This window comes from Poecile atricapillus, chromosome 38 (assembly GCF_030490865.1).
Source record: "Poecile atricapillus isolate bPoeAtr1 chromosome 38, bPoeAtr1.hap1, whole genome shotgun sequence".
Taxonomy (NCBI): Eukaryota; Metazoa; Chordata; class Aves; order Passeriformes; family Paridae; genus Poecile; species Poecile atricapillus.
The window spans coordinates 135,009-158,047 of record NC_081286.1 but is presented as its reverse complement, the minus strand read 5'-3'; the positions used below and the strand labels follow the sequence as shown (position 1 = coordinate 158,047).

General features: G+C 48.2%; 2 protein-coding genes and 1 long non-coding RNA gene across 3 annotated transcripts; 2 read left to right on the top strand and 1 right to left on the bottom strand.

Annotated features, from left to right (window-relative positions):
- Nucleotides 1–183: 183 nt before the first annotated feature.
- LOC131591188 (coronin-2A-like) lies at nucleotides 184–2,199 on the top strand (the record flags this gene model as incomplete). The annotated part of the gene is made up of 1 exon (XM_058861659.1): nucleotides 184–2,199. A coding segment is annotated over one exon (753 nt), but the record flags the coding sequence as incomplete, so codon positions are not given.
- A 5,442-nt stretch (nucleotides 2,200–7,641) lies between these two features.
- Nucleotides 7,642–10,437, bottom strand: LOC131591208 (uncharacterized). The gene is made up of 4 exons (XR_009280293.1): nucleotides 10,325–10,437; nucleotides 9,050–9,267; nucleotides 8,521–8,607; nucleotides 7,642–7,759 (listed from the first exon to the last, which is right to left on the bottom strand). It is a non-coding gene; the product is annotated as an uncharacterized LOC131591208 (long non-coding RNA).
- A 558-nt stretch (nucleotides 10,438–10,995) lies between these two features.
- On the top strand, nucleotides 10,996–15,844 carry LOC131591187 (uncharacterized). The gene is made up of 3 exons (XM_058861658.1): nucleotides 10,996–11,006; nucleotides 11,626–12,096; nucleotides 13,719–15,844. The coding sequence occupies exons 1-3, from the start codon at nucleotides 10,996–10,998 to the stop codon at nucleotides 13,942–13,944; spliced, it is 708 nt and encodes a 235-aa protein (XP_058717641.1). The 3' UTR covers nucleotides 13,945–15,844.
- Nucleotides 15,845–23,039: the final 7,195 nt, after the last annotated feature.

Here is a 23,039-nt window from a genome sequence, read left to right as displayed (position 1 = left end):
AATGATGGGCAGTGAGAAATGAAAAGGTTTTTTTTCTAAAAGTTTATTCTGGTGTTCTTATTCTTGTAGTTTGTCAATAAACTTTCTTTATTCCTTTTAAGTTTTATGCCTGGTTCGCTCTTGTTTTAATCCATATCTCACAGCAAGAAATAAGTAATTCTTTTTTCCCCTTTTTGTTAATTACTGGTTCAAAACCACGACACCATCACCCTCAATGTCCACGACAACAACTTCTGTGCCGTGAACCCCAACTTCATTGCGGTGGTGACCGAGTGCGCGGGCGGTGGCGCCTTCCTTGTCATTCCTATCAAGCAGACAGGCAAGCTTGATCCACATTATCTCAAAGTGTGTGGGCACAAAGGAAATGTTCTGGACATCAAGTGGAACCCATTCAACGACTTTGTAATAGCCTCATGTTCAGAAGATGCCACAGTTAAAATCTGGGACATCCCAAATCACTTGCTAAAAAGAAACATTACCACTCCGAAGAAAGAACTTCTTGGGCATACTCGAAGAGTCGGTCTGATTGAATGGCATCCCACAGCTGAAAACATCCTCTTCAGCTCTGGCTATGACTACAAGATCATTATCTGGAACCTTGAAGTCAAGGATGCTATTCTTCGAAAGCCAGTGAAGATTCTTGATGCTCACAAAGATGTGGTCCTCTCCATGTCATTCAACACAGATGGCAGTCTCCTTGCCACTGCCTGCAGGGACAGAAAGATACGTGTGATAGACCCTCGTGCTGGAACAGTCCTACAGAAAGGAAACTCTTATTGGTTACTAAAGTGCTACATTACCATCATTGGTCAGTGGGGTTCACCACCCCCTGACTTTCTCCTGCAAGGAAAACACGGGAACAGACAAACAGCACCTGCAGGCTGTTTTCTGTCTTTGAGGATTGTTTTGAATCCTCCCATGAAATTCCCAGGCTAGCTTCTCAGGCAGGTCTGGCAGGCCATGGGGCCTGCAGCTTGCTCTAAAGCTAGCCTCCACAATTCACCCTTTTGGTTTAGGAAAAAAATAAAAAATGTACAGTGTTTGTAACATCCTGCTGGGCCCTGCAGGAGGGAGAACAAACACGGCACAAGTGGTTTATTTTCCTAGATATTGGAATGGATATTAATTTGGAATTTTGGTTTATGATGATGTTTAAAGATTGTTTTCCTTGCAAGGATTTGACGGTTGAGTCAAATATCCTTAACTCATTGAACTAATACAAAACATTGTTAGTCTGCTCAAACTGACAGTCTAACTTGTCAATATAGTAGTTTAAAAGAACACTAAAGTGGTACAAAGTGAGCAAATTTGGGACTCGCAGGGATTGCAGGACTTTGGTGCGGTTCACCCCCTGCAAGGCGGGGGGGAACGCGTGCTGGCCGGGGCACTGCTCGAGCCCCGGCACCGTCTCGCGGGGCGGCTCGGGTTCGCAGGAGAAGAACCTGGCAGCACAAGGCTGGCAGAACTCGGCCCGGCGCCTGTAGCACGGTCCGCGCGCGCGTGGGCCGCACTGACGGGCGCGAGGGTGTTAAGAATAATTAGAAGACTGTTACCATGTTACTGTTTGTAAACCCCTTACTTACCTTGTACCCCTGTCCCAAATTGCTGTACCCCGTATTTCTTGCTCCTTGTTCAGCCAGGCCCTGCTCCCACTGCTCCTAGACTCCCACATGGCAACACTGTACCCCTGCCCCAAGTTGCTGTACATTGTTCAGTTGGGCCCTGAGGAGGAGGATGACATAAGGACTTCTATGTAAACGAAAGAGACCAGAGACTCACGGGACGCACCCAGACTGGAAAAAACCCCGAGACAACGAGCCACACAAAAGGGAAGGAATAAAAACAGTACCATCGAACAAGGAAGACCCAGAGGAGTCCCCTGACTTCCTTCCAGAGGCCGACATAACCACGAGGGGACTCGACTGGGATGACACCCTAGGCTACGAGGCCAAGAGAACGAGACTTCCCAGGGACTCCCGTGAGGAAGGAAGGCCCAGCTCTGCCCTAGTGACAAAGCTGCACGGATCCTCCTCTTCTGCGGTGTCCAAGTGGGAGCAGTGGCGGTGTGCGAAACCCCTCAGGCCCCCACCCCAGAGCTGTCCTGTTTAATAAAGGCCTTTTTAAAAGGAGCTGGTCTCCTGGCCCGTTCATCACAGCTTGGAGGCTCGTCCAGGATAGCCACGCCCTGAAGAGGACCAGGGACGGGACGGCCGCCCGCCCTATCGGGCCTCCGGGGGACAGCTGGCTATATTGGACCCGAATGACAGCCTGGGATCAGCAGCGCAGAAGAGCGCCGGATTGGGTAAGCCACCGGTGGCGGGAGTAGGAGGCGAACGAGTGTGGTGTGAGTGAGACGGGGGCTGGCAGCTCGGACCCCTGGGGCGAGTGTGGACTGCCCAGTACCGCGGTTCCGGACTCCCGCGAGGGGGCCGGCCGGGAACGGCAGGAAGCGAAAGAGGCCCAATTGGGCCCAGAGAAACGAGTGAGGCGTCTCCTGGGGATAAAAGCCCCCCTCTGAGTGTGCAGAGGGTACCTAAGTGGATGAGTGGCACACATAGGGGTAGGCCCCTCTACTGAAAAGGGCTAAGCGGCCTAGGCTGCTCTGGGCGTGTGGAAGGCCTAGGCAAGTGAGGGTCACACGCAGGCAATCTAGGTAACTCCCGGGGTGGTGTGTGGGGGTGCCTAGGTTAGGTGTGAGTGAACACACCCCCCCCCGCTTGGGTACTGAAGACGACCTGACCGGGGAATTGGAATTGGGGGTCCCCAGGCCCTACCGGCACCAGGCGGTCAGCGAAGGGCCCTCGCTTCCCAGGGTCTGTGACACAGGACGTGCTGAAAGGCTCTAGTTGTCGCGGCTCAGTCTCGGCTCAGGGGGTTCCTGGGAAGGGAGGTTGTCAACCTGCTGCCAGAGAGCACAGGGGCAGGTAGTCTGCGCGGGCGGGTAAGGCAGCTAGAGTAATACACTCACGCATCCCTTAGCCGAAGCCATTCCCTGGTGGGCGGAGTGGCTAGGAGGCAAGGGGGAATTTTCCCACCACTCACTTACACTCAGCCCTCGCGCAGAAGCTATTCTCACTGGGGAAGGGGGATAGTCAGGGAGCGGAGGGGCAGGGGGTTCCGGGGTGAGCCCTGCTGACCAAACCTTGTGGACGGCACTGAGACAGGGACGGGGGAAGGTCCCAGGAGTGTCTAGTGCTAGGGTCCCCTCGACGTCGACCCAGGAGTGCTCATAGTCTTCGCTGGCAAGGGGGTCAGGGAGGCGAGGCGCGAGGGGAACGTGATTGGGGTGTAGGGAGGGGCAAGCGGAGCCTGCAAGCCCCAGAAAGTTCGAAGTGTGAGTGGAAGGCCGGCCGAGTGTAAGAAAGGGTGCAGATTCCTGTGTGAGATTGAGTGTATTCCCTAGTGTGAAAGGAGAGAGTGAGTTCCTGGAGTGTAAGTGGTTTTTTTGTTGAAGTTTGAAAGGTCAGTTGCCCATCATTACAGATTTTCAGTTTGAGTAGGGGCACCTTTATAAAGTATAGTTTAAGTAAGGGCCAGTTTTAAGTTGTTTAGAGGTTGTGTTGCCTGTCAGTTCTAGTTTCGTTCGGGTAGAGGCACCATAAGTTTTAAGTTAAGGCCCATAGACAGAAAGAGCAATGGGACAGTGTCTAAGTAAGAGTGTAGGTCCCAAGGAGAATGAAGAGGCCACCAGAACCATTCCCCCTGATAGCCCACTAGGGCAAATGTTAAATTGCTGGGATGCACAAGAGGCCACCAAGGGCCTAGACCGGATCAAGATGATCCATTACTGTATAGAGGTCTGGCCCAAACTAGAGATGCAAGGACAATGGCCTTGGTATGGTACTAAAGATCCTTGGATGTGCTCCCAAGTGTACCAGCATCTGAAAACCAGAAGAGGCTCGAGTCCAGAAGAGATCAGTTATGAAGCCATGTGGCTGAAAGAAAGAGTGGACACAGAGATGGTGAAGGTATGCAAGTTAAAGGAACAGAAGGGAGAAGGGAAAGAAAGTAGGAAGCAAGAAAAGGAGGCTAGTGAAACAGGTAGTAGATGGGACCCCCTAGATCATCTACCCCCTCCTCCTGCATACCCAAGAGCACCCCAGACTTCTTCTCCTAATTCCCTGACTTTTTCCTCTTCTGCATCATCCCCACAAGACCCTTGTATTTCCAATTCAAACCCTCTCCACCCGAACCAATCCCCCTCTACATCTTCAGCCTCCTCTACCATCCCGATACCCTTTTCCTTAACACCACCACCATTGGGGGCCCCAGTCCCTTCTAATCTACTTGTTACCTCTCCCTTACCTCCAGAAACGCCTATATCAGACCAAGTTTCTTCTCCCTCGCCTAGCACTGTCCCTTTGCCCCCTCCCAACTGGGAGCTGAGTACCCCCAAGGTTAATCCTCCTCCTAACAACCAGCAGGTCCTTATGACTCCCACCTCTAGTCAGGAACAGGATCTTGGAGATGGACCCTACTGTCACACACGATCTAAGACAACTAAGCTCCTTCCCCTAAGAGAAGTCCCTATGGGAGGAGTAGCTGGAGGGGTAGGGTTTGTCAATGCCCCATTGACAGCTTCAGAAGTTTGGGGATTTAAGAAAGAGCTAGGGAACCTAGTTGAAGACCCAGTAGGGATAGCCAACCAGGTAGACCAGTTTCTGGGTCCAAACACTTACACCTGGGGGGAGTTAAACTCTATTTTAAATATCTTATTTAACCCTGAAGAGGTCGCCATGATCCGTACTGCAGGGATACGGATCTGGGAAAGGGAGAATAGATCGGGACTCCCAAGATATGGGTTAGTGAATACCATTGATTCGGATAGGGGATCCCATTTCACCTCCCAAGCCTTACAGGCCATTGTAAAGGCTCTAGGAATAAAATGGAGACTGCACACTCCATGGCACCCCCAGAGTTCGGGTCGGGTGGAACGTATGAACAAGACATTGAAAAATGTGTTAACAAAACTAACAGCTGAGACCCAGATGAACTGGTTAAGGTGTTTGCCTCTTGCCCTCTTGAGAATCAGAACCAGGCCACAATCTGACCTTGGGGCCTCCCCATACGAAATGATGTTTGGGCTCCCCTTTCTAATGACCCCTTATAGCACTGGAGATCATATAGAAGGGGAAGAAATGGCTAAAAAGTACCTAGAGACAATTGGAAGGACCCTAAACAACTTAAGAAAGAGAGGATATCTCCCCCAAACCTTCCCACTTGACACAAACATCCACCAGATCAATCCGGGGGATTGGGTATTGATTAAATCCTGGAAAGACACCCCCTTAACCCCAAAATTTGAAGGTCCCTTCCAGGTCCTGCTGGTGACCCACGCTGCTATTCGGACCCAAGAAAAGGGGTGGACTCACGTCTCCCGTGTAAAAGGACCAGTATCACCTCCTCCTGACTGTGGACAAGGCACAGAAAAATCCTCCACGAATTCTCCCAAGTGGACTGCCATTACAGACCCTACCAGTCTAAAAGTGACTCTTAAGAGGCAGCCAGAAATAGACTGAGAGAAAAAGAATTGAAACAAAGACTGCAGAACTCTGCTGAGTGTGTTGGTTTAAGCCGGGAGTGTTCTTTAAGTTGTTGTTGTGGTTATTGCTGTTAAGTATTTTGATGTTAGTAAAGTTGGTTTAATAGGAAACCCCCCCATTAACTTCTCCCACAGAACATTCTCCAAAAAGGCAACTACATTAAAGAAAAGGTGGGAAGAGAAGGACCATACCATCTCTCCTGATCCCCATCTCTCCCGATCCCCAAACCTAAGAGGCAAGACCGGGTGAGGCTAAAAAGGAGGTGAGCCATGAAGCTCCCTAAAATGAAACTAGCTCATACCGGACTCTTAGGTGGACTGATATTGGTCCAGCTGGTGAGCCTTGGGATAGGGGGCGGTGGAGAAGCATGTACAAAGTGCTACTATCCCCTATATGATGGAGAGGATCTAGGATCACTGATGAGAGTCCACACAAACATCAATCCCACCTGTTTTGATCATACCCAACTGGAAACCTGCCAGGAGGAGGGAAAGACATATTGGATTACTAGAAATACTGCCTCATTTAGGCAACGCCTGCTTGGAGAATGCCCTGTAGGAGAATCCTGGCTCTGCTTTGAAGAAGAAGGACTGAATGATGTAATAAAGGAAAAACAACTGAGGATAAAGAAGGGTAATCTGGATGAAACACTGGGTAAGAACCTATTCATTGACCTGATGGAGAGAATCAGCAGAGAGTTAAACTTAACCAATTGTTGGGTATGTGGGAACACCCAGATGTCAGATATTTGGCCCTGGGAAGGGATCAGCTTGGCACCTTTAGACATTTTAAGGTGGAAATTAACTGAGCAGAAATCCCAGATGGGGAACAGGGGACGAGAACAATGGGATCTGAAAACAAGGGTGATCGGGGAAGAATGCATTAAAAGGACAGGAAAAAGATACAAAACCCCTGTGGGAAAAATGGCCTGCAAAAGATACCTAACTGTGAAAGACTCAGGTAGCAGGTGGATCCCCCAAGAACCAAACAGGTATTGGGCCACTGGGAGAAAGGAAAGGGGGTGTATTTATCATGAGGGGTACAAACTGCATGAGTGCGCAGAAAAGGGAATAAACCCTTTTTGGGGGTTAAGAGAACTCTCAAAATATTGGGAACATCCTACCGACACACAGGACACTTTTTGGAAGGCCCCTGAGTATTTATTTTGGATTTGTGGGAGCACTGCCTATACCCAGGGGATTGGGTGGGAAGCTGCACAATTGGGATAATAAAGCCTGCTTTTTTCCTCCTACCCAAGGAATCAGGGTCATACTTGGGAGTCCCCTTGTATGATAACTTAAAAAAAGGCAGCCGAAAGAGGAGGCATGTAATAGACCTAGGAAGTAATCAAAAATGGAAGGGGAAGATCTGGACCCCTGAAGAAATAATTAAGACATATGGACCGGCCACGTGGGCCCAGGATGGATCCTGGGGGTATCGTACCCCAGTCTATATGTTAAATCGAATCATCCGTCTCCAGGCAGTATTGGAAGTGGTGTCAAACAGAACTGCCCTTGCTTTAGACCACATTAGCACCCAATTGGCACAAACCAGGGCGGTAGTCTACCAGATTCGGCTGGCAGTAGACTACCTATTGGCAGATGAGGGAGGCATTTGTGGGAAGTTTAATTCCTCCGAATGTTGCCTGGAGATAGATGATAAGAGTGAGGTAATTAAAAACATCTCAAAAGAAATACGAAAGGTAGCTTATGTGGGCGCCCAGGAATGGACTCCTCTGGTGAACTCAGACTGGTGGAATGACCTTTGGTCCTTCAAGGGAGGGTGGTGTTGTAGTCTAGGGCATTGCGCTGCGGAAGAATTCGGGATGTAACGGGAAGCTGCTAGACCCCCTCTCTGTTAGGACAGCAAAACCTGCAATTAGCCAATAGCACTTAGGTGTGACGTATGTAGATGGGAGTAACACAATGACCCTAGGTTATAAATTGTCAAATTCCCCTGCAATAAACGCCATTGCTTCGCCATCCATCATATTGATGTCTTGTGGGTAGATTGGCCAGGGTGGCCCGGGAGAGAGGCCACGGGCTGGCTCCTGGACTAGGGTGTTAGCCTTGCTTGGAAAACCCACAGTTACCTCATAAAGCTTCTTGATACATTGTTGGATGAATGTTTTGTCATGAAGGGGCCTGGGATCCTTTATCTTTTCTGTCCCAAACACACCGTGCTGGCTGCTGCGGGACCCTCCAGCCCCACTCGCTCTAAGGACAGACAGCAAACACAGGTCTTGTGACAATACATAGAAAGGAGAACACTCTTCATGTTTAAGTCACAGCACGAATGCTATGTTGATATTTTCTTTGCATTTGTTATACAAAGTGATACTTGAAGTTTTCTCTTCATTTAAGGTGATTGGATAAACATCATCGACGTGGAAGCCACAATGCCACGTGTGCAACAAAGGGATTACTGCATCCTAGATGAATAATGTCATCGTTTTACTGAAAGAAATAAACTCTTAGAGAGCAGAAAACAAACCCAAAGATGAAGAAATCATGTTGGTGACTGTGAATAAAGACCAAAATATTTAAGGACTATTTAAAAGGAATAGACTCCTGCAGCATTGGGGGTCCTATGAAAGAAGATACCCACAACACAGAAAGTCATGAGCTAAGCAGAAAGATTTTAGATTTTCGGAAGGTTGGTACCTCAGAGAGAAGAAATTAATGCAGAGTATACTTTAGATGTCATTCTTCCTTAAACAAAAAAATGTAATGGGATACTCTTAAGGTCTGCAGTGCACGTCATTCCCAAAAGAAAAAAAAAAAGCTCCCAAAGCAATTCCTGCTCCACAGCATTATTGTTTATTGATCAAGGACTGGAGGAAGGCAGAACTGAAGGTCTGCTTGCCTCGGATCCATTATTCCCTATAACAAAAACCGGTCAAGAAAGAAAAATTCCAAAATTATATAGGACCATTTTTGTTTTAATATACAGTGCAGAGAACAAAACCTGTACATACGTGTTCCCAGAACAGCTGGCTTTTCCTTCTGAAGCTCCAGATGTAGCTTTGCTCATGGTCCGCTTCCCAAGGGTGCCTCTGTCCTTCCTTAGGAATAGAGAGAAGGATTCAAGTGACTGTTTCTACCAATTCATCTCTTGCTTTTACAAGAACTATACATGCACTCATATATTCCTCAACACCTTCATCACAGCAACATCTTAGAAAGGTCAGCTCATGCACCCAGCCATCTCCTAAGCAACACGTAACAAAGGGTTACCATTTGAAACATGACACAGGTATACAAAAAGGTTAAAGCAAGTAGTGTTGCAAAACTGGAGCACTTGTGCAAACACCCTTGGCTGTAAGGAGACTTCTCACCGTTTCAGTTTTTTTTTTTCTCAGTTTTTTTTTTTCTCAGTTGCTACTCCCACACACTATGATAAATCTCTTCATAGAATTTCTATTATAATTTCTATTATCATAGAATTCTTCTATATAGAATTAGTTCTATATAATTATTTTTAGCAATCTGACAGGCAAGACTTACATCTGAGGTGTTTGAAGACCCATCTTGTTGCTGTCCTCCACTCTCAGTGCCATCATAGATTGTTGGCTGCTGCTTCCAGCAATACTTGAGCTTCGCCTCATTGTGACTGCTGTAAATCCCTCAGTGTTCCAGCAGTGTCAGAAAATACAGGGTCTAAGGGTATTTTGTGTTCTAAATGCCACAATGATTTCCCAAAAGCTCAGAATAAAGAAGTAGACCTGTACATTGGATCAAAAAAAAGATTGATTATGTTAGACCCCAGAAATATGTAAGAGCAGCCACAGTCTTTTAAATCAACTGGTTTATTGATGAAAGAGTCAGTGGTTACTCCAAACCTACTGTTTTGCCTTTCTTTCTGTTTGGTCACTTCCAACCCCCAGGTTCCAAAAGCAAAAGAGCTTGAGAAATTTTTCAGTTCAGTCCACTGGGAAAAAGGCCACACTACCACGAGTACACAAGTACTGCTTACAGCACTTCAGCCATACATCAGCTCCTGAGCTGCTCAGTCTGAGCCTACCAATTCATTTGCAACTGATCCCCCAGCATCATAGCACAATCACTGGAAAACCTGTTCTGAGGTAATATTATGGCTGTCTTCAGACTATGCATGCAGATATAAATCAAAGTGGAATATTAGTCCCCACAGTGGCATTAAGGTGGAATTTGAAGTAAACAGAATTAATTCAGGAAAACAGTGCCAGCTTTCTGTTGGAGTCTGGGATACAAAGTGTGTACCCTTGTTTCCGATACTTAGTTCGAAGATCCAGAAAAACACTGAATTTCATGTAACATGAAATTCATGAGCATGTTTTCATGGTGATACATGAAAACAGCTGTTAAAATTAGATAGAAAAAGCTAAAAGTGTAAGTGTGTAGATTAGAAAGTTTTCTTAAATCACTGGGTGAAAAAGTTAGTTTAGAGAGCAGAAGGCAAGACGGAGGATTTAGGGTGTTGTCTCTTGTCCTTTCTTCTTCATGTTCTTCTCCTAGAGGTTTTTGGGTAATAGTAAGTGATTGGACAGAAAATGCCGCAGTGTAGCACAAAGGTGAAGGGTCATTGGGTCATTAAGAGAAATAATATACGTGTCTATTATTAATTGAGTAAAAATAGGTATAAAGAGAAAAGAACTGTGTAGTTCAGGGCCATTTTGTGCTGTCAGGCACGGGATGAGCCACAAGGCCTTGTTGTACCAGCAGAAGAAAGAAATGTACCAGATTGCAAAGATATAACCTTGTGCAGTCAGTCTGGAGAGACCTGCCAAGTTTTGTGCTGACCTTCCAATAAACACGAGAAACAAGATTCTGACGAGCTGGGGAGTTTTCATCAAATCACAAGAGCTGAGATAAGCAGAGCTCCCCATAAGGGAGGATCCCAAAAGAATTCAGTCCAAAGGAGGCTGAGAAATCCAGGAAGAGAGAGGAAAATACAGAAGAGATGCAGCAGAATCAGAGAAACAGAAAAAGGATTTTTTAGAGAAAAGTTAGAACCTCTGTAGAGGGCAGAAAGTGTATCTCATTTGTGGGATAGGCTTAAATGACTGAATTATAACTAAGAAAAGCCCCCTCCACTACAAACATTACCAAAACACATTATTAGTATAAACTGTTGCTTCATTTTACTTCCAGTTACACTGCTCACAAACCACAACAGAAGTCTAGCTCTCGAGCTCAACTCACAGGGCAGCATATTCATGAGTTCACTGTGGCTGGGGAAGAAGCTGCATTAGTCCATTATTTTAACTGGGACCAACCACAAAAAGATTGAATTTTCACAAACATAGCAAGTGATTAGCTTCTAGTATAACAGAATCAATGAGGCTGGAAAAGACCTGTGAGATCCTCTAGTCCCACTTATGAGCAATCACCACCTTGTAAGCTAGACCACAGCTCTAAGTGCTACATCCAGCCTTTCCTTAAACACCTCCAGGGACACTGACTCCACCAACATGCCGGGCAGGTGCGGTGATTGCTGAAGCAAGCTCACAGCAGACCATTCCAGTGTACAATCGCCTTTTCTGTGGAGCAATTCCTCCAGCTGTCCCACCAAAGCCTGGCACAGTTTGAGCCCGTGTCCTGTCGCTCGCTGCCTGGGAGAAGAGGCCGACCCCCATCTGGCTACAGCCTCCTCTCAGGTGTTTCCAGAATGATGAGGTTGCCCAGAGCCTCCTTTTCACCAGGAGGTGAAACAACCCCAGCTCCCTCAGCCACTTCTCATGGGACTTGTGCTCCAGAGCCTTCCCCAGCTCCGCTGCCCTTCTCTGGACACGCTCCAGCCCCTCCGTGTCCTTCTTGAACTGAGGGGCCCAGAACTGGACACAGCACTGAGGCGCGGCCTCACCAGCGCCGCGTACCAGGATTGTCACTGCCCTGCTCCTGCTGGCCACGCTGCTGCTGCCATTAGCCAGCCCGCTGTAAGAGCAGAGCTGCAGCAGAGATGGAAGAGCAGTTTGCCAGAGCCAGCACGCCAGCAGGATAAAAAAGAGAAGAGCGCAGGAGCGCGGCCGAGCCGGGGGCAGCTCCGCCCTCTCGCCCTGAGAGTGCGTCTAAACCGTACCGAGGGTGACCGGGGCACTCAGCAGCGAGGCCAGCCCGGGACTCCCCACCACTACCACCGCCGCCGCACGGACATTTGTCCCGGTGCTTGAGGATGTTGGTGTTGCTGCCGCTCCCCTCCCGCTCCTCGCCCTGCCCTTACCGCCAGCGCCGCCGCCCGCTCGCCATTTCAAATCCGCCCGCCCGGACGTCCCTCAGAGCGTCCCACGGAACTGCCTCATGGAGGGGCCGCGGGCGGAGCAGCGCCCAGAGGAGGGAACGGAGGGGACGAGGGAACGGAGGGGAGGACGAGGGAACGGAGGGGAGGAGGAGGGAACGGAGAGGAGGACGAGGGAACGGAGGGGACGACGAGGGAACGGAAGGGAGGACGAGGGAACGGAGGGGAGGACGAGGGAACGGAGGAGAGGAGGAGCGAACGGAGGAGAGGAGGAGCTGAAGCCCCGGAAGTGCTCAGGGACGGGCCATGGCCGTACAGCGACATGGCGGCGCCCGCGGTGAGTGTTTGCCAGGCGCTGCCAGGCCACGGCGAACCCCGGGCTTTTCTCCAGCCGCCGAGAGTTTTCCTGGAGAAAACCCAGCCCCGAGCTCTCGGTCCCTGTGTGCCCTCGGGGATGGGAGTCGGCGCCTGGCCTCAGCCGCGCTGGGGCTGCGGCTGCCCCTGCCCTTGTGCCTATATTGCTGCTCCCGGGTGCCGTCATAGTGATCCATGTCTCTAGGTATATGTGTGTGTGTAGATACAGTGTGTGCATGTGTACATAGTGAGTATGCATGCACACGTGTGTGTTTATATGTGAATATGTATAGTGTATGTGTATATATAGTGTGTGCATATATGTAGTTTATAGTCTGTAGTGTGCAGATGTATGTAGTCTATGTAGCATGTGTGTAACATATGTAGTAAAGATATGTAGTGTAAATGCATATATATGTGGTGTATATACAGTGTATAGATATACACAGGTATCATATAGTCTTAGACATAACTGGAGTGTCATAGGGCTGTTTTCTGACGCGTTAAAAAGAGCCAGAGTAAGCACATACCGTATAAAAGTATGGAAAGTCGTATAAAATTTGGCTCCCAACTGGGCAGGGGCTGCACTGGCCCCTGACAGGGCCTGGCTCTGTCCCCTTGGGCTGGGGGAGCTGTCATGGAGCAGGGAGGGTCAGGGGTGGCAGTGGCTGCTCAGGGATGGCTTTGGCCCGTGTTCCTGGAAGGAGCCACTGCTCAAGAAGCTGTGCTTTCCCCAGGTTCTCCTCTCAGCTTTCTGGGTTTTATTAGGTGTCACACCCTGTGCCAAGGTGTGGCAAGGTGCCTGCAGGCCCCAGCTCTGGGGGAAACAGGGAATATCCTGGACATACCCACCGTGCTGCCAGCTCAGCAGTGGAGCACAGCACGGGCTCACGTTGCCCATTGCTCCCACAGATGCAGCCAGCACAACACATGTTCCCAATTCCCAGAAGGGCATTGGAAGAGGTTTCTGTCAAGGAACACGCGGTTGGCTAGAATTAATGTCAGGCCTGCTTTCTTTGGTGCTTGTCTTCATTTTATGCTGTGTTGGAATCTGGTGTGTCTGGAAGACAAAAGGGTGAGTGTTTTGTTCATCTTTCCATCAAACAGCTTCTTTTGAAAGTGTACTGTAGACAGGAAACATTCCCAGTGAGGCTGCTGTGGACCTGTAGATAGTCAGTGGTTGTCCAAATAACTCTGCCGAGAGTTCTGCAGCTGCCCAGGCCTTTCATTGGCCTCTTAATTTCTGGGCCTTGTCCTGGGGAGCCCGCTGGGGCTGCAGCCAGTGCTGGCTGCCACTGAGGCTGCTGGCCAAGAGCAGCCCCAGGAGCAGCGGGCAGAGGCAAAGCAAGGTGGGCAGGGGAAAGAGTGGGGACATGATTGCCCTTGAAAGGCAGACATGCTCTGGGGCCCACTCCTGGCCAGGGACCCTGCCCAGAGCCATCCCCTGCCCACCCCCGTCTTGAGGGGCAGCTGTCCAGCTGGGCCAAGCTGTGCCAGCAGGTCCAGCCGTGCTGGGGAGCCTTGGCCACTCTGGGCCCTGCTGTGCAGGAGGGTCCCTGAGTGCCAGTGGCAGCTGGGGGCCTCAGCCACCTCCTCTCTCCACAGGAGCACCTCTGCATCTTCAGAAGACTGGCCAAAGGCTTCAATCAGGGAGAACTACACCTGTCTTCCTGAATCTCCAAGCCAGTGTCTGCTGTCCCCACCAAAGCTGCAATATCAGTTCATTGCTGTGCCGCCACCACCCAGAACAGGACCCTCTGTCCCTGAAAGTGCTGGCCCTGGTGCCTGCTCAGGCCTGAATGTGGGCCCCTCCTGCCCGGGAAGGGCTTGAGCAACACCTTTGGGCTTCTGCTCTGGGGTCTGGCTGGTACCACCAGCACTGGCACAGCTGCTTGGCTGGCCACAGCCTTGGCTGGGCAGGCAGCAGCCGGGCATGGGGCATATCTTTGTTTTTCATTTTTAGAGATTAGAAATTACTAGAAATATTTAAATTTTTTTTTGGTAGAAAGAAATCCCCAAATGTTTCTTCTCCTTTTCCATAATAGTGATATATTTTTCAAAGCAGTTTTAGAATTCTGGAATATTTTTTACACTTCTGCAATAAAAGATGAAATTGCATTTAATTGGTAATGTGTACTCTAGGAAGAACTGAGACACCCCAAGACACCCAGCATACTGGGGAGGCTCTTTTCCCACTGGAGATTTGGATCTAGTAAAAAAAAAAAATTGCATAAAATATTTTTCCAGATATTTTCTGGGATTATTGACAAGCTCACCTCTTAGTCTTCAGAGGCAAACTTTGAGCACAGTGGAAATCACTTAAATTCACAATCTTTGCTTGTGGAAGAACTCCCTCAGTTCTAGAGCAGGGGCTTCTTCCTGCTGCCCTCAGGCTCTCCTCTCGGCCTTCTGGGCTTTGTTGGGCAGCACAGCCTGTGCCAAGGGGCGGAAAGGTACCTGCAGGCTCCAGACGTGGGGGAAACAGGGAATATCCTGGCCATATCCACCGTGCTGCCAGCTCAGCAGTGGAGCACAGCACGGACTCACGCTGCCCATGGCTCCCACAGATGCAGCTGGCACCACAACATGTGTTCCCAGTTCCCAGAAAGGCATTGGAGAGGTTTCTGTCATGGAACACGCTGCCGGCTAGAGTTAACGGCACACCTGGCTTTTCTATGGCATGCAGGTGATGGGGGACCCCTATAAAGCTGCCAGATGATTGGGGTCCATCGTGAGGCACACGGACAGGGTGTTGTGTTTTCCAGTAAGACAGGCACAGATTTGGGTCTTTTGGAAGTGGTGCATGTGGCTGAGGTTTCCTCTTGAAATTCTTAGGGGAATTGGGATCACTTCTATGGCTACAGGTGACTGGAGAACACTGTAAGACTGGCAGGGGGCTTGAGTTCCTCGTGATTTACGTGACCATTTAGTGGTTGCCATCAAGGCCTGGAGAGGAGCTGAGTCCTTCCTAAAATGAGCCGGGGGCCGGATTCTTTTGTGAGGCACATGAGGTTATTTTGGGGTCTCTGAAAAGGTGTGCACAGATTCCCTGTGAAGAACAAGGGATATTTTGGGGTCCCTGCCAAGGTATGCAGAGATCCCTTATGAGGCACAAATGAATATGGTCTCTGTAATAAATTATGGTTGTATTAAAAATTCGGAGTGTATAAGAAAGATATGTTTTGTAGAGACAAAACAAAATATAAAGCATGGAAAAGCCTCCCCCCCCAAGTGGGATGAGGCTTTTCGCCAAGGAGTTGCTGATTGCCAGCAACGCCCAAGATAACTAACCAAAACCGGCCCATCAACCCAAACAAACACACAGGACACGGATCATCAGGAAAACAATGACACTAGCTCGGGAAATTATCTACCTCCGGATCCAAGCAACGCCCTGCGGATTCCAGTGGGTAGAGAAACCGATCAATAGGAAAAAGACAAGTTCCAAAAGAAAGGCTTCGCCAGACTCAAACATTTCTGTGTTGAAAAAGCAATCAGGGGAAACAAAGGAGGAAACCCGGCCGAGATACTCATCGGCACCAACCCGGATTCCACCACCCTGTCATGAAAAACTTAACATTGCAACACACAGAGTCTCCTTTGCATGTGAGGAGATTCTGGCCGGACACGAAATAATGTCATCATTCTATGTCAGGAAATCCATTCACTGGACAATCAAGGACACTTGGTGAATGGAACTTGCCTGGAATTTTGGCCTGAGGACTTAAAAATCCTATAAAACCCCAATCCTGAGGATGCTCAGACGTGGATTTGGGAAACCTATACCTCCGGTGTAGACCCCTGTCCACCCAGCGCTGCGCTGTTCTTTTTATTGTGGGTTTTTATCGCTGTTTCTGTTTATTATGGTTTATTAATAAATTTCTCTTTGATTTTATCCCAAAATTGCCTTTGCATTTATAACAGTCTCTCCTAAGATTTGCAGAGATCCCTCATGAGGTCTGCAGCGAGGTTAAACTGGAGGGGGTTGTTAGTCTTCCCAGCATAGCAAAGGGACACTCTCGGTGGAGGTTGTGCAAAGCTGGCAGGAAGCTTCCTGCAGAGCCTCGGGCCTCGCCTGTGGGCTGTGCAGGCAGACAGAGCCCATCCCTTGGGGACCGGGGCCAGGCCGGGCCTCTGGACCCACCGCGCCCTTGTCGGGCCCTGCCCCATGGCTGGGCCGGGCCAGGTCAGTCCCCAACAGGGAAGGGCTGAGGCCCCGGCTCCGATGGGGCTGCCGAGCAGTGCCCGAGGCACAACAAGGGCCTCGCTAAGCCCTGACCCTGTGCTGCAAACACACATTTGCAGCCACAGCCGCTCCCTGAGCCACAGGAGGCACCCGGGGTTACGTCTCAGGCAGTGGCTTCTCTGCCACTGAGGACCTCCTTGCAGTGCCTCGTTCCCTAAACAGGATGATGGGGAGCCCAGCACACCATGAAAACACTTCTGATCTGTGCTCCCATCCAGACTGGCACTTAGATACGGATTGACGTGCAGTCCTGGTCAATCACATTGTGAAGATCATGGTGCATGCTGGAGACAACTTCTCAATGTCCCTTTGCTGACAGAATAAGCAGTGATAATTAATCATGGCCAGGAGCAGTCCCAGGAGCTCCAGGCAGAGGCAAAGCAAGGTGGACAGGAGAAAGAGTGGTGATAAGATTGCCCTTGAAAGGCAGACAGCAGGGACCGTGCCCAGAGCCATCCCCTGCTCTCCAGGGCCTTGAGGGGCAGCTGTCCAGCTGGGCCAAGCTGTGCCAGCAGCTGCAGCCATGCTGGGGAGCCTTGGCAGCTCTGGGCCCTGCTGTGCAGGAGGGTCCCTGAGTGCCAGCGGCAGCTGGGGACCTCTTCTCTCCAGAGGAGTGGCTCTGCATCTTCAGAAGACTGGCCAAAGGCTTCAATCAGGAAGAACTACACCTGTCTTCCTGCATCTCCCAGTCAGTGTCTGTTGTCCCCACCAAAGCTACATTATCACCTTCTTGCTCTGCCACCAGCAGCCAGGCATGGAGCACCATGTTATCTTTGTTTTTCATTTTTAGAAGTAAGAAGTTTTTAGAAATATTTAGATTTTTTTTTTTTTTAGAAAGTAGTCTGTAATAAATTATGTGTAAATAAAAATTCGTAAAGATATATAAATAAGATGTATATGTTAAAATAATAAAAACCAAAGATGTGTATGTAAAAAGAAAGAAACCTTCCTCCCAAACCTGGCTGGGAGCTCTTCTCGGAAAGAAAAAGGATTGTAGCCAACACCCAGATAAGAAACATTAACTCAGAAAATAGGCAGGATGGGAGCCATCAAAGACAACAAAAGGACTAGCTCGGGGGAGGAACCCAACTCCGGACCTGACCAACGTCTCTGCAGACCTCGGTTGTGAAACAATCAAAGTCGACAAAGACAAGCCTCAGAAAAAAAAAGTATCCGCTGCTAGTCCTGAATCACCCACCTGTCAGACCAGTGTTGGAGATACAATCACTGGAAACAAAGGGGGAGACTCCGCCGAGATTTCCATCGGCACCAACCCCGGATCACACCACTTCTGCCTTGATAACCCAAAATTAAAATACATACAGAGTCTCTTTACATATGAGGAGACTCTGTCCGGACACAAGTTAAGTCTATTCTTCCAATCCAGGAAATCTATTCACCAAACAATCAAGAACACTTGGTGAATAGAGCCTGCTTGGAATTTTAGCCTGAGGACTTAAAAATCCTATAAAACCCCAAGCCTGAGAGCGCTCAGACGTGGACTTGGGAAACCTACACCTCGGGTGTAGGTCCTGTCCACCCAGCGCTGCGCTGATCATTTTTATTGTGGTTTTTCTCTCTGTTTTTTTCTATGTTGTTTATTAATAAATTTCTCTTTGATTTTATCCCAAAATTGCCTTTGCATTTATAACAGATTGGTGCCGTGGACTCGGATCGGAAAACTGTGGGAGAACCTCGCTGTCCAGGGGGGTACCCCCGCTGATTTCAGCGGCCTGGGAAGCCGAGAACCTCCGCAGTTCACTCCGACATCCGAACCAAATTTAGGCTGAGATAAAAACCACAATAAAAGAGAATACGGATCCAAGAAGAGCTCGGGAAAAGAAGCCGCGGCTTAGTAGCTCATAAAAAGTCAGTCGTGCACGAAGACATCCTCGCAAGAAAATTGCTGTAAGTACTGCGAGGTTGAGCGGGGTGATTGGGCAAGCGTGTGTGAGACGTGATCTGATCACGAAGCGAGTGCGGACTCCAAAGCCGCGGTTCCATCCTCCCGCGAGGGAATTGGCCGGCCATGGAGGAAGCGAGTCGGTGTGAGAGGACTCTCTCTACGCGTTTGTAAAGCCTGGGGCCAAAGGGGTGCTCTGGGGGACCGATCACAAGGGGCTGGAAGAGGAAGAGGACGTCCAGTTGAGCTCGGGAATGAGTAAACTCTTCTAGCAATCAGGGCCCCAGGAGAGGTCCGGAGGAGAGATCAAAGCGCTAAGAAAAACCCCGGTACAGCAAACCGCGAAAGTGAGTATTAGCAGACTTTTGACTCTCAAAACACAAACACAACGCAGAGAAACAGGTAAGACTCCCTTTTCACCATGGGACAGAGAAAGAGTAAAATACAAAAGCCAGTAGATAAGAAAAAAACTTCCATAACAACAAAGGAATTGTTAGACATCCCACCAGAAAGTCCTTTAGGTTGGTTGTTAAAATATTGAGAAAATTGCCCTGAGAGGAAAAAGAAGTCCAAAGCAAAAATGATCTACTATTGTGCCGAGGTTTGGGGTGGGCAGGAATTGAGACCCCATCTCATTTGGCCAATATTAGGAACGTTTAAAAGGTGGACGTGTAATGAATTACTCTCTTATGTAGAGAGCAAAGTTTCCTCGGACTCCGAGGAAAAGGAATATGCCAAACTCTAGCTAAAGGCCAGAGTAGGGCTATTTCCAATGAAACTAAGAAGTGAAACGAAAACAGAAACCTGGGAACCTCTTGATCATTTACCCCCTCCATACCACGGGCCGGCAGGGTCTCCCGTGGTAGATCAAGTGGTGCCATCAGCTCCCACGGGCTCGCCGGCACAACCAGGTGAAGCACACACATCGCAAACAGGGGAGCCGGCACCAGCAGTGGTTCCGGTGGCCCCCCCCTCTGGCTCCTCCTGTGGGGACCGCAGCCGCCGCCGCTTCTCCAGAATCTATGGTGGTGCGAGGTCGGGGATCTCCTTATCCCCCATTGCCCGTCCCACTGCCACAGCCAGGCCCCTCGAATTTGGCAGAGGGAATCCTTCATAGTAACCTGGTGGCAACGGACTTTACATCAATAATAAAGGAGCAGACTCTCAAAAAAAACCCCAATCCCCCCCCCCGCAAGCAGGACTCGTTTTAAGTCTAGACAGATGAGTGAAAGATGGGAAGAGAATGAGAGTAGGCACAGAATGTTCCCTCTCAGGGAGGTGCCTACTGCTCCAGGAGTGATTGGGTTTGTGAATGTACCCCTAAACTCAGGGGATGTGCGAGCGTTTAAGAAAGAGATGAGACGATTGTTAGATGACCCGTTTGAGGTAGCTGAGAGGTTGGATTTTTTTTTGGAAGTAGTATTTATATGTATGAAGATCTCATGGCTATCCTGAGATCGCTGTTCAGTCAGGAAGAGAGAGAGATGATTAAGCACGTTGGTATCAGGGATTGGGAACGGCATAACCCACAGGGGATGCCAGGCAGCCAAAAATGGCCTAGCGTAAACCCGAGCTGGAACGGCCAGACAGAGGAAGGTAAGAGAAGCTTGGTGAATCTAAAGAATATGATTGTACAAAGAATAAGAGAAGCAGTCCCCCGAGGACAGAATATTAGCAAAGTATTTGGAGAATGCCAAAGAAAAGAGGAATCACCCACTGAGTGGTTAGAGAGATTAAGGCAAAGTCTGCAGATATATTCTGGGACTGATCCTAGCCCTTCAGTGGGGGAAGTTTTGCTCAAAAACCAATTTGAGGCAAAGTCATGGGAGGATATTAGAAAGAAATTAGAAAAGATTGAAGAGTAGCAAGAGAAAAGTCTCCAAGAGCTTCTAAGGGAAGCTCAAAAGATTTACATGAGGAGAGAGGATGAGAAACAGAAACTCCAGGCCAAAATACTAGTGGCCGCAGTAAAAGAGGCTCAGAAACAGGAACAGGCACAGGGCAAATTTAAAAAGCGCCGAAAAAGCCGCAGGAGTCTCAAAAGGACGGCTCCGCCCCGCGGAAGGATTCCCCAGAATGTTTTTACTGTAAGAAAGTAGGACACATTCAGCGGAACTGCCGTCAGAAATTAAAAGATAAACAAGTATTTCAAGAAGATTAGAGAAGTCTTGGGCTCTTTCAGATGAGAATGGTAACAGCAAAAGAGCCCTTGATAAAATTAAAAGTAGGTCCCCATCACCAAGAAATAAAATTTTTGGTTGACACGGGAGCTGAGAGAAGCACCCTGCAGAGATTACCCAGGGGATGCGTGGCAAGTAAAGAAAAAGTAGTTGTAATTAGTGCTAAAGGAGATCCCTTCAAAGTTTCTGTAATAAAAGATGTGGAAATTGAGTCTCAAAATAAGATATGTTTAAGAAATTTATTATTAGTAGAAGAAGCTGATTACAATTTATTGGGAAGAGATATGATTGTTGCATTAGGTATAAGCATTGTTGTAAAGAATTCTAAATTAGTAATAAAGATATTCCATTTGACTCCAAAAGATGAAAGGGAAATTGATCCCAAAGTATGGCATTCGAAAGGGGAGGTGGGGAAATTAGATATTACCCCCATCAAAATTGAAATAGAAAACCCAGAGGATCCGATAAGGATCAAACAATATCCCATCCCGATAGAAGGGAGAAGAGGTTTGAAATTAGTAATTGAGGACCTCCTTAGAGGGGGTACCCTCGAACCCTGCATGTCCCAACATAACACCCCCATCCTGGCAGTAAAGAAAGCGGATGGGAGCTTCCGACTGGTTCAGGATCTCAGGGCAGTAAATGCTAGAACCCGAACCAGGTTTCCGGTGGTGGCAAATCCTTATACTTTACTTAACAAACTCTCACCTGAGGATGTATGGTACAGTGTAATTGATCTAAAAGATGCATTCTGGACTTGTCCTTTAAATGAAGGGAGTAGGAATTTCTTTGCCTTTCAGTGGGAGGATCCTGACACGAACAGAAATCAGCAGTTAAGGTGGACGGTCCTCCCCCAGGGATTCGTAGAATCACCAAATTTATTTGGACAGGCATTAGAGCAATTACTTACTGAATTCATTCCAGAGGAAGGGACAAAGCTATTACAATACGTAGATGATTTATTAATTGCCGGAACAACAGAAGAACAGGTTAAAAAGAGTACAATTTCGTTGTTGAATTTTCTGGGAAAAAAAAGTTTGAAAGTATCAAAATCCAAACTGCAATTCACAGAGCCCGAGGTAAAATACCCTGAACACTGGATTTCTCAAGGGAAAAAGAGGTTAGACCCTGACAGAGTGGCTGGGATCCTCGTGCTCCCAGCCCCAAAAACAAAAAGACAAATCAGGCAATTTTTAGGGCTCCTGAGATATTGCAGACAGTGGATTGAAGGGTTCAGTGAAAAAGTAAAGTTTTTGTATAAAAGATTAAACACTGACAGATTAAAATGGACAATGCAAGATGAAACAAAATTTCAAGAATTAAAGAATGCCCTCATAACAGCTCCGGTATTAACCTTACCAGACACAAATAAAGAATTTCAGCTGTTTGTGGATGTAAGCGGACAAACAGCACAGGGAGTCCTGACCCAGGAATGGGCAGGGAAAAGAAAGCCTATAGGATTTTTGTCAAAAATCCTAGACCCAGTCAGTCGAGGTTGGCCTACTTGCCTGCAAGCAATTGTGGCAGTAGCCTTACTGGTTAGTGAAGCCAAAAAGGTAACTTTTAGAGCCCCTGTGACAGTATTTACCCCACATGATGTAAGAAATATCTTACAACAAAAAGCAGAAAAATGGTTAACTGATTCCAGGCTTCTGAAGTATGAAGCCATGTTAATCAGTTCACCAGACTTGGAACTGAAAACAACTGCTGCACAGAACCCAGCACAATTTCTATTTAGGGAACCCACAGGAGAATTACTTCATAATTGTATTAAGACAGTAGAACTGCAAACAAAAGTAAAGCCTGATCTGGGGGATCAGGAACTGGAAGGAGGAGAAAAATAGTTCATTGATGGCTCCTCAAGAATGGTGGAGGGAAAACGAAAATCAGGTTATGCTATTATAGATGGCATAACAGGACAAATTATAGAATCAGGCCCTCGGAAAGCAAACTGGTCGGCTCAAGCCTGCGAGCTGTTTGCTCTCTTAAGAGCACTTCAGGGCCTGAAAGGGAGAAGGGGGACCATTTTCACAGACTCAAGGTATGCATTTAGAGTAGTGCATACCTTTAGAAAGATATGAGAAGAAAAGAGGTTAATCAACACAAAAGGAGATCACGGTTCAACCGAGCGGGAAATTACTACCCCCCCCCGGAGATTTGAAGATCAAACTCCAGCGACAACACAAATGAGTGGAGATCGAATAAGTTGTGTCAATGTTAATTGTTATTGCCTTCCTTTTATCCATTTTAAATGTGCTTATTGTAAGCAAATTTGGGTTGCTCACTGTTTAATGGGACGTAAACCAAGAGGTTTATGTACAAAGGGTTTTGAAAAGGAATTACAGCAGACAGACAAATTCTTAATACTTGCTGCCGAGGTGGGCCTGCTGGAACCGGACTCTCCTGAGTGGCTCCTGTTTTACCGAAACGGTCTAAGAGGTCAGCTTGACTGCAAAGCAGAACCCTTAGTAGTCGAGTGCCGGCAAACAATAAAAGTTCCGTGCAGATTTGACACGGTTAAAGCGTCCCGGTGGGCGGTCTTTAAGCAAAGATTTGCCATCAGAACATCAAGGGCCCCTGAAGATAGTCTCTGCTGC